The 11,058-nt window shown below is 28.3% G+C and overlaps 1 protein-coding gene and 1 pseudogene across 1 annotated transcript; both read left to right on the top strand.

The window, feature by feature from the left end:
* The first annotated feature begins 3,438 nt into the window (after positions 1-3,438).
* Positions 3,439-7,179, top strand: LOC128279350 (uncharacterized). The gene is made up of 2 exons (XM_053031003.1): positions 3,439-4,163; positions 7,146-7,179. Exons 1-2 carry the CDS (start codon positions 3,664-3,666, stop codon positions 7,177-7,179), a joined length of 534 nt encoding a protein of 177 aa, XP_052886963.1. The 5' UTR covers positions 3,439-3,663.
* Positions 7,180-9,307: 2,128 nt separating this feature from the next.
* LOC108486718 (uncharacterized) lies at positions 9,308-10,846 on the top strand (annotated as a pseudogene).
* The last annotated feature ends 212 nt before the right edge of the window (positions 10,847-11,058 follow it).

Genomic DNA, 11,058 nt, shown 5'->3' with positions numbered 1-11,058 from the left:
ATAAAAAGAAAATTGGCATTCGAAACAAAAAGCATTGCGGGTGGGAGAACCAGATATACAAATTATTCACCCTCCAAGCCTTGAACATGTGGACTCTATCCATACCCACATTAGATATCAGCTCATCAATCCAAATTAAAAACTCCTTCATGCTTGGAAGTTAATGCCCAAATTCAAAGCTTTCGTGTAAAGAGGATAGCTGGGCCGAAAATTCTTTTTAGGGTTGGAAATTAAGTTATATATTTTTATAATAATAAATATGTAATTTTATTATTTTAATATTTATAACTTTTAAAGGATATATTAATTTTTATCATTTTAGAAGGAAAAGTGTAATTTTATTTTTATTAATTTAAATTTTTATAAATTTTAAAGGGGTTTAAATGGAAATTTTTCCATTTTAGAGGGGTCAGGGCCTTTCCAACCCCCTACTACGCCCGTGGAGGATAGTGTAGCGGCATCTGAAACCTCGAACCCAGATGCATTTCCGCTTTTGTAATAACCCAAAAGCAAGTGGAGTCGGAAATGATGGTTTTGGAATGTTGTTTTCTAATGATAGAATTTGTGAATATTATTTATTAATATTTAAGAGGGTATTACAATATTATATTGAGGTTAGGTCTAATAATTTTAATTATTTGAAAAGTTAGACAATGTACAAGTGTATCGGTTCTAAAGTTGGTAATTTTTGGAAATTGAGGTATCGGGACCTCATTTCCGTAAAACGGACTCGTAAATATTTTTATTAAATATTTACGGAGTTATATTAAAGGCAAATTGAATTTCAGTTAGGTAATTTAGTCGAATTAGTATTTAATTTAAGTACACGAACTAAATCGTATAAGTGGTAAAAGTGCGATTTTCTAAGGGATTATAATTTAAAGTTAATTAAGGGGATTAAAGTAACAATTATTCCCTAAAATGAAAACATGTGGCCGGTTAATAGTATATATAGATATGTTATGTTATATTATATTTTATAAGTTAAATTAAAATTTAAGTTATAAAATGAATTATTTTAATAAAAACAAAATACTAGTAGTGGATTGAAAGAGAAGGTGATAATTCTCTTTTCAATTGCTTCATTTTCGAAACACGAAAGACTAGGGAGAAGAAGAGAAACGCATGGCAAGGGTTTGCTAGGGTTTAAGCTTCGTTACAGTAATTTTATTCGTTTCTTATAATTTTTATGTTTTTAGAATTTTGGTATCTCAAATTAGTTGACCCATGTTCTATTCTTCGGTACTGCTTAAGATTGAAGATGTTAACATTGTTGGTTAGTTAAAGTTTTAGGGACTAATTTGATAGATTTTTAGGTTAGAATTGAAAAATGACTGCATTGTGAAATTAATAGTTGATTTTGAGCAGTAGGGACCAAATTATGAAAATTTTAAAATTTAGAGGTAGAAATGAGAAATAGGGAGTTAAAATTAGCTTAGAGTGAATTTGGTATAAAAATTCGGGATTAAATGTGAAAGTTATGTTAGTTCCGGTTTTAGGGACTAAATTGATTAAAATGTAAAAATTGCATTAATTAGTAATTGAATGTGAAATTGTATGTATACTGATGAAATATGTTGTTTATTTTATTCCGTAGCTAACATCGACCCAAATTCCTTAAAAAAAAGGGAAAAGACAGGTTCGTTGACGAATAGCTTAGAGTTTACGGTTTGTGTTTTTACAACCTGAATAACTTCAATTGATGCATTTATGAATTGTATTGCATGGGAAGACCATAAGGTAAACTATAAATGATAAAAAGGGTTTAATTGATCTGATTCAAATTTATTATTTGTGATGAGGATTAAAGTGAATAGTTTTGGAAATATCGTATAATAATATAAATATGAAATTGAATCTGTTTTGAGATGTGATATATATAAATATAATTGCGTATATGTATATAAGTATGATGGATGAAACAATGATATGGATTTGAGACATTGATTATATATGAAATTGAGTAGAGGATATTGGACTTAAGTCCGGAATGTGTATATAATATTGATGTGATAAAATTATTTGATTTTTATAGGAGAAATGTAAATGTGTTACAATTATGTTAAACTGAATTATTATAAGTAAATAGAATTGTAACATTAAATGATGCATTATGACATGTAGCTTTCCAATAATAATTTGTACTTGATGTTGTTGTTAACTCATGCATTACATAATTTATATTATAATTTACTATTGGATATAGAAATACCACTGAGTTATACTCAGCATATGTTATCGTTGTTCATGCACAGGTTAGGTATTATTCAGCTTGTACGTCGACTCAGCATCAAGCGACAATCTTGAACTCAAGTGTTGGTAATATTCTTATTTTGGTTTTGGCATGTATTTAGGAAGTCTTTTGAGTTATAAAGTTAGTTTTGTATTTTAATTATCATTTTATATTTTGTTGGTATTTGGGTTTCCATGTTGTTAGTATTACATATATGTATGTATGTGGTTGGTAGCATTGATCATATTGAATATGTCTTGTCAAAGTAGTTTGATTTTATGGATATTGATTAAATGATTGAAAAGTTAATATGCTAGGTGAGTTTTCAGTAAATTTTGAGCATAAGTGGAACTTTTAAATATAAGTTTTTACCATTTTTTAACTCAAATATCGATACTTTTGCATCTAGTATCGATATTTAACCAAATGAATAATTTTCAAACAAATAAAATGCAGAAATAGTATCGATTTTTATTTAAGTATCGATATTTTTTCATAAAATATCGATACCAATATCGATAGCTTTATTTTGCAAAGAAAACATAATTGAATTTTGGTATCGATTTTTAATAATGTATCGTTTCGATATCAATATCAACTGTGAATTTTCAATATTGATTTTTAAACCTTAAATTTTACAATTTAATTCTACCATATACCTAAATTTCACAAATAAGTCCATGTAGATTATAAATTTTAATATGCTTGACTATATATGATTTGATATTAAGTATTTGAAATTTTGTTTTGTAAAATATATGTTGATTGTTGAATTTTGTCATAACATTTTATTACTCGAATCCGACAATTGGGCTGAATAATGAATGTTACAGCTTCTACCAACGTCAACTCACGATTGGAGGACACCTTTGAGCTCTGAGTCACTCCACTTTGTTCCAAATTCAACTTTATCTCAAGCATAAATTAATTCACCCATATATATATATATATATAAAAGACGAAACACGTGAGGAACAACATTTTGTTTTACATGCATCAATCAAGAAAAACGAAGTATCCCATACGATATATATTTCAAATTAAAGAAATTATGATATTTGGAAGTATTGAGGTGAATTTACAATAAAGATTATAATTTAGGGATGTATAGTGTAATTAACTCATAATAATAAACTACGTGTTTTGACAATTAAACCCCTCCCCTTATCGATTGTATGGGCTAAATCTAATCCTATTCTATTCAAATCTGAAATTGTAAATATTTTATTCAAATCTATTACAATCCGAAAACATGTAATCAATCGTAGTCTTTGTTTATTTCAATTACTCAATTCTCCCATTCTTTCTCCAGAGCCTCCCTCAAATTAACCTCTCTCTTTCAAGAATTTTCTCTACTTTTTCTTTTTCTCGGGAAAAAATATAGAAGAGAAAACTCCACAAGTTTTTTCAGTTTGAACCAGGAACCGGAAATGCCGATGGACCGAACCCTACAATCAGAGAGCATGAGATCGCCGACTGTACTATCAATCGAATGTATAAAAGGGAGCTCCAAAGCTGACGAATGGACCGTAGACATGCTCCAGACGGGGGATATTGTGGAAGAGATTCGAATTGGATCCGGCTCTGCTCTCTCCCATAAGGCACCTTTTAAAGGCGGCAAGAGCGGAGTTCAGAAGATCCTTCACACCTCCTATAGGAACAAGGAGACCTCGATCCTCGTCCGGGTCAGGCGAGCCAGCGACGAGTTCGCTCAGTTACAGGCATGTATCGTGCCTAACGAGACTGGCGGGAAAAAGCAATATATGTTAAGGTCTATAGCGGATCCCAATTACACTGTCGGGTTCTCGGATCGCTCCGAGTCCGAGTGCTTCGAGTTGCAAGGTGAGTTTCTTTTATCAAATTTAGTCTTTCTTTCAGTGATTGAATGCATGCATTTCGTAGTAACTAGTCCTCTGCTCGCACTTAATTTGTTAGAAATATTATTAAATAAATATCTATATAATTATAAATAAAGTAAAATAAATATAAGAGAGTAAAGCCAATCAGAAAAAGTACACCAATAGAATATATAGTTTTTTAAAAATATAAATCTAATTAATACATATTATAAAAGTATATTATTTATTTTGGCTCATCTATACTTTATATATATATATATATATATATTTAAACTATATATTAAAAATTTATTGCGTTAGCATTATCCATTAATCTATTCTCAATTTAGTTATAAAATTGTAAAAAATTAATATTTTTATAAAACAAAAAATATAATTTTAAAAATATTTATATTTTCATAAATTTTAAAGAATATATACAAAATGGATTATAAAATTTTTTTAAGGACATAAATTTTATGATTTGAAACCAAAACGGTTAACATTTATTATTTCAATTAAACTAATTTTACATAAATTTGATATATGATTTTTATGCACATCATAAATGTCATGTGCAATAATTTAATACATTTTATTAGATTAGTGTGATTTAACTGGTGGCATTAAATTTAGTAAAAAATTATTTTTGGTAGACCTACTAACTCGTGGTATTAAATTTAGTAAAAACTTTAATATAAAGATTATATATGTTTAGTTTCACATAATCGTTAAATAAATTTTATTGTAAATTTTCTTTAGATATTTATAAATTATGAAAACACAATTAAATATAATTTAAGGTCTATATAATTAAATTACGACATAATACTTAATTATAGAGTAATATATTTTTAAAAATTATTCATTATAATTTAAATAAAGAAGTTAATCACTGTTAAATAAAAATTTATTCCTCATTAGTACTAAATAATATCAATTAGATTTAAATCTCGGTTTTAACTTCAAAATAAATTTGCATGTTTCCTAATCATTCCTTCTAAAAAACTCAATATATTCATTCACATTTTTCTTTAAATTTTCATTTATCTCTTCCCTCTTCAATATTTTCTATTCGTTTTTATAAAATATATATTTTTAAAATTTATTTGATACTTATTAACTTAGGATTATCAAATTCTGTTTGGCTTCCTCTTGAATGGGATAAATAGGATTTTTAATGTTTTTGAATTTGAGTTATTTAACACTATTAACATTTAATCTAAAACTTTCTCACTCTCTTTTTTAAATATCTAAATTGAATATAACTTTCTTCTAGATAAATACATTGAATAATCAAATAAATATGATAAAAGAAATGTAATTGTTTGTACATTCTTTAATGAATATTCAATTTGATTGTTATAGCAATATACATTATCAACTTATATTTATAGATTTAAAAAATTGAAATTTTAAATAAATTAAGATTAGAGGTTACATTTTTAGATGCTATAAAAATTTTTTTGATCATTTTATCTCAAATAATTAAGTAATAATGTGATTGAAGCAATATATTTAGGTTAATTACAATAAAACAATTCATCATCCAAAATAATAAGGAAAATAATCAATACTTCAACATATAATTTCCAAACATTAATGATCTAAAATAACAACAACAAAAAAGATTAACACAGCTTAAGATCAAATAACTAACAGATAAAAATTACTAAAAAAATGAAAAAACGTAAAATGTAAATAATATTTGTGAAAAAATTTTAAAACTTAAATATTTAGGAACATGAAAATAATGAGAAAAAAGTTTATGACCATATATACATATTTATTCAAATAAAAGATAAAACTATTTATACATCACATAATAGTAACTAAAAGGAGTCCATAAATATTAAGAAAATAAAACTGAAATTTCTAATAAATCAAAGGAATGTTATAAATCATTTAAGGAGGAAGCCAAACTATAATAATAACGAATATAAATAACTCATCAGTTTCTCGAGATATTTTCAACTTTCTCCTTTTCTCTATCTTATTCAATGTATTTTATACATAAATTAGACTTTTGAACATTAATGTAATAGTTAGAAATAATTAATATTTCAATAGATGTATTAGCACTATTACATCAATCTTTTAATTGTATTTGTATAGTATTAAAACTATCAATATGTTAGAATCTCTTTAATAAATTAATACACTTTTTCAATAAAATAAATAATATGCTTGCATGTTTGATAAATTATTTGCATGTAAATTTCTTAAGGATATAAATTTCACCCAAAACATTTTCTTTATAGAGTTTATGAAATTAATTTCATGCTTGTAAAGTAATTTATATATTAAAGGAGTAAAGAATTAAAAGATGATGAGTTTGAATTGCTATTTTAACTTTATTAACTCTCATGGATCAAAGAGGAGTTCAAATTATATTTTAAATATAGACTTAACAACTTGAAATAAAAATAAGTCAATGACTATATTACCCTATTAACTCCTAATGACCCTCAAAAGAGTTGATTTTATAGAATATATAAATTATCTAAGCCCATTAAGACTTAACCGAATTATTAACTTATATCACTTATTAAAAATATTTATGTTTATATTAATGTATTTTATAATTATATTTAAATAAAATAGTTATTTTATTATTAAAATTTTAATTTAATTCTAAATAATAGGCGAATACTTTAACCCTTAACAAGTTTTATTTTTATTTTTGTCTTTCCATCAAAGTTAACTATCTACATTTAGTAGAAATTCTAATATATAAATATGTGTATTATTAGTACTTCAAATATATATATACTAAAAAAAGGTTTGGTTTAAACATGGCAGCATTGTTGATATTTTATTTACGTATCTATCTTTGTTAATTCAAGTTTTAAGTCGATAATAAAAATATATATTAAATTATAAAAGGCATAAAATATCTGATATTTTAAAAATTTAATTCAGTCCATCCATAAAAGATTTTATCGCAATTTGCGTTCTGTTTTATCCGTCGAATTTGGCCGTGGAGTTTCTCCTAATTTCTGCTTTTGGCCAATGGAAAAAAACAGAATGGGAATATTTTTGGTTTGACCTAAAGTCTTTTAGATATTGTGCAGGTTGAAATCCCATCTGTCGGAACTTTTTACATGATTTTTGGGGTGATTACACTTTCCCGCTTGGAATTGCCAAGCAATTTTTCTAACTTCACGACTTTTATTAAAAAGAATTTTGGCCCCACTTATTTTGAAATTCCAAGCCAACAAACTACAAACTTTTGTTCTAAACCATGAGATAAATATAAAGAAGCTCTGATTTTGTATAATTTTTTATTTAATTTAATTTTCATAAATTATTAATAATATATTAAATTAGCATGATTTATGTTGAAATGTTGGATATATAAATAATTATATTAATTCAATACATATACATAAAAAAAAGAAGAAAGGTATGTATTCACCGTATAAAATTGAATTAAAACCAAAATTTAATTCAAAATTTATATATTAATTTCATATTTATTTTATTTAAACTTATATTTTCTAATAACAATGATATAGGTTGAATTAAGATTCCATGGAAAAATTCTATTTTTTTCAAATGTTGATTAATCCTGTTCCCAAGTTTCGGTATAATTTTTTTTGTTTTTGAAAAAAAATATTTCTTTATCAAAAGCTTTTTGTATTGAGGCGGAACTTTCCAAGGTTGTATTAAAACTATTAATTGTTTAAACTCTATAAAGTCTAAACAATTTCATATTACTATCTTTATAAAATTCAAAAACAATATGTATGACTAATTCCAATCTTTTTAAGTGTTATATTATTCCGTTTTTATTGACTCCAACAAAATGTAAATTTCACTAACAAATACCTTATCCCGCGGTTGTTTGAGAATCATAAAACAAAATTGTTATATATCATAAATAGAATATTCACTCTTCATAAAATTCTGAAATAAATAATGTAAATAAAAACTTATTTTTATATAAGGCATTCGAAAAGAAAATTCCCAGTTTTTATGGAAACTTGACCTTTTGTGGGGGCTTATGATAGTCAACTTAGTTTCGCTTTTTGTATATATGAAGAAATGATGTTTCTTAATTTGTAGTGTTAATCGACCTAACAAGATGCTTTTGCATTGAGTACAGCCATGATAGTTTAACTACCTCGGATAGCAGCTCTTGTTTTTCACACCTGATCCCCTTAGAGTAGAGAGTTCAGACTAGAAAAGCTGAGTTAGATCTTTGCTGGCTTCCACTATTACATCAATATTCAAAACCCAACTTTATCTATTTCTTTTCTTGGCTTAGACTATTTCATAACTTGAAATGATGAATATAAATTGTTTGTAATTAGTCCATACAGAAAATGAATGATGTTGCTTCTCTGGCTATTTGAATATCCTATAATTGTATCTTCCTTATCGCTATATGCTAATATGGATGTAACCTGCAAAAGCTTGGATAAGTTTTATAAGCATGCATGCATGAATGCTACTAAAAGGTCACTGTTCTCAATTTATATAGTAATATGGTTTTCTTGATTTATACTGTGGAGTAGAGTAATTGAATATGTAGAGGAATAGGGTTTTGATAATCATTTCACTTTTTACCCTTTTTTATTCTGGCTAACAGGTAGTCTTTTGCATAGAAATTCTATAGCTGCTAATAAATGTTTTGCACCAACCCATAACATGTGGAAAATACTATGGAAAGTTGCTGGATTTGATTTCAGGTTTTTTTATTAAAATAATATGAAAAATAAAATTGATTTAGAAAATGATATAAGTTAGAAACCACTTACCAAAGTTGTATGAAAGCTACAGTAATTTTGGGTATACATTTTTAAAAAAATATGTTGCATAAACAACAACCACACCTAATTCACGTGGGTAGGGAGGGTTTAGGCTATATTACATTTTGGGATATTTTTATTTAGGTCCCTCAATTTTAGATTTTGATTTAATTCCAATCTTAATTTGTAGTTTTAATATTTTTTAATTTAGTTTACATCTTATATGGTTTTGTAATTATTAATGCACATGGTGAAGATTCAGTTTATCGTATAATAAATTTATTTTTGTGCCTATTGACATGTCTCTTTTAATATAAATTAATTGTACAATAATTTTAGTTTCAGTTTAATTTCCAATTTGTACGTTAATATGAATTTTAATTATAGAAGATGGAGTTTTAGAAAATAAAATTGAAATTATTGTACAATTAATCGAAATGATAAGACAAGAAAGGACCAAATGCGTCTAAAAAGCTTGAATCATGTTATTCACTTTGATAATTTGTGATGCAACGTTAAACAATGAAATTGCAGTTTCAAGGAACTCGAGGATTGTGAGTGAACTATCGAGGACAAGGCTCCAGGATGGATATGTATGGTATCCGTGGCAGAGGAGGATGCAAGAGGTACTATCAGTTCCAAACTCAAGCTGTTTTCTTTCTATTCTGCTCCTTCCAAAAGCTTCAGATCGAGTGGCCTCCCGATACAATGACTTGGAGGATACCCTAGCTCGTGCTGATGCTTGGCTCCTTGCATCTCAGGCCTCCGGGGTTCCCATTCTTTTCATCAATATTCAGACTGAATTCCTGCTTACTAAGGTACAATGCTTTACAATCCCACTTGCAACAATGTTTTAAGAATTGTTGCTGTTACTTGAATGTTCTTATTGAATTTAAGCAGCCATACCCACTCCTCTTTGTTTTACCTTCCATCACATGACCGTTTAGGACTGATCTTTAATATTTGGAGCAGATCTCAGGAGAGACAGCCTCGGCCACTGTAAATGCGGGGTCCTTATCTGATTTAGCAAACCTAGGCAATGCAACCCTATACGGTTTTGAGGACTACCATGGGGTGGACATTGGAGTTGTTCGAGCAGTTCGCCTATGGTACACCCCGCTTGCAAGAGAAATCGCAGTTGAAATCAAACTAGAAGAAGATGACACAAAACTTGGATTCGCCATTAGCCGCACTGAAGAGGTGCACCATTTCATTCTCCATCAGTTTGACCTTACACATCTGATTATATGATGGAATAGAGAAACAACACAGAGTATTTGCTTATAGTTTTGTGTGTGATAACAGGGATTCATCTATATATCATCTGTGATTGATGTTGAAGACTTGCCTTCAACGAGATCAGGACTCTGCACTCTGTACAAAGAATCAATGAGTGCATCTAGGCTGCTGGTTGTCTCAAGATTATCAAATCAAAAGGTTCTTCCATGGACGGTTTCATCGACTGGAGCGGTTCGATGCTTTGATACAGTTTCCCTAAGTCAGAAACTGTCACACTACACCGGCATGCCAAGGTGCCAATTCTTATGCATGTCTTCTCCTGGGATCCATCATTAGTTTCCCGTAGCTTTGGTAGTGTCAGGCTTCGTGTTCCTTCTACCTCAGTGCTGCCATTGACAAGTGAAGTTGGATTAGCCCACCATCCTAATAGTAATCAAATACTGCCTCTACCTCCTGATGAACCGAGTGAAAGCGTAGTCACAAGAGAGCAGCAGCAGCAACCCGATCGCAGACTACAGCGAGACACTGCTGGGGAGACCTCCTTTAGATTTCATGATTTTTCCCTTCCAAACAACTGGGTATGATTTTTGCACCACCTAGTACAATTCTCTGCTTCATTGTGGATAAGATTTCGGATGTGCTCATAAATTGGAGTTTACAATAGCCACCTATCGTGTTGTTTTCTTAACATTGTATACCTATTTAATTTCTTTATTAAAAAAAATCATCTTCTTTAAGCTTTTTTATTAACTTCCAAAAGAAACACAAAAACACATACAGAGTGGGCAACCTCAAAAACAGGATTAGCGTAAATTTTCAGCCAAGCTGAAGACTTATAAAGGAAAAGGGCATTTTAATTTGTCTATTTATATCGTAACAGTAGATTAACAAAAACTTTAACGGAATCCTAAATCTTAAAATCCAAGCCAACATATGATGGCTTAAGCTCTTCCTCCTCTAATCCTTCTAGCAAGCTGAATATCTTTGGGCATAA

The sequence above is a fragment of the Gossypium arboreum genome, chromosome 7, assembly GCF_025698485.1.
Source record: "Gossypium arboreum isolate Shixiya-1 chromosome 7, ASM2569848v2, whole genome shotgun sequence".
Taxonomy (NCBI): Eukaryota; Viridiplantae; Streptophyta; class Magnoliopsida; order Malvales; family Malvaceae; genus Gossypium; species Gossypium arboreum.
This window is presented reverse-complemented; position numbering and strand designations above follow the sequence as displayed.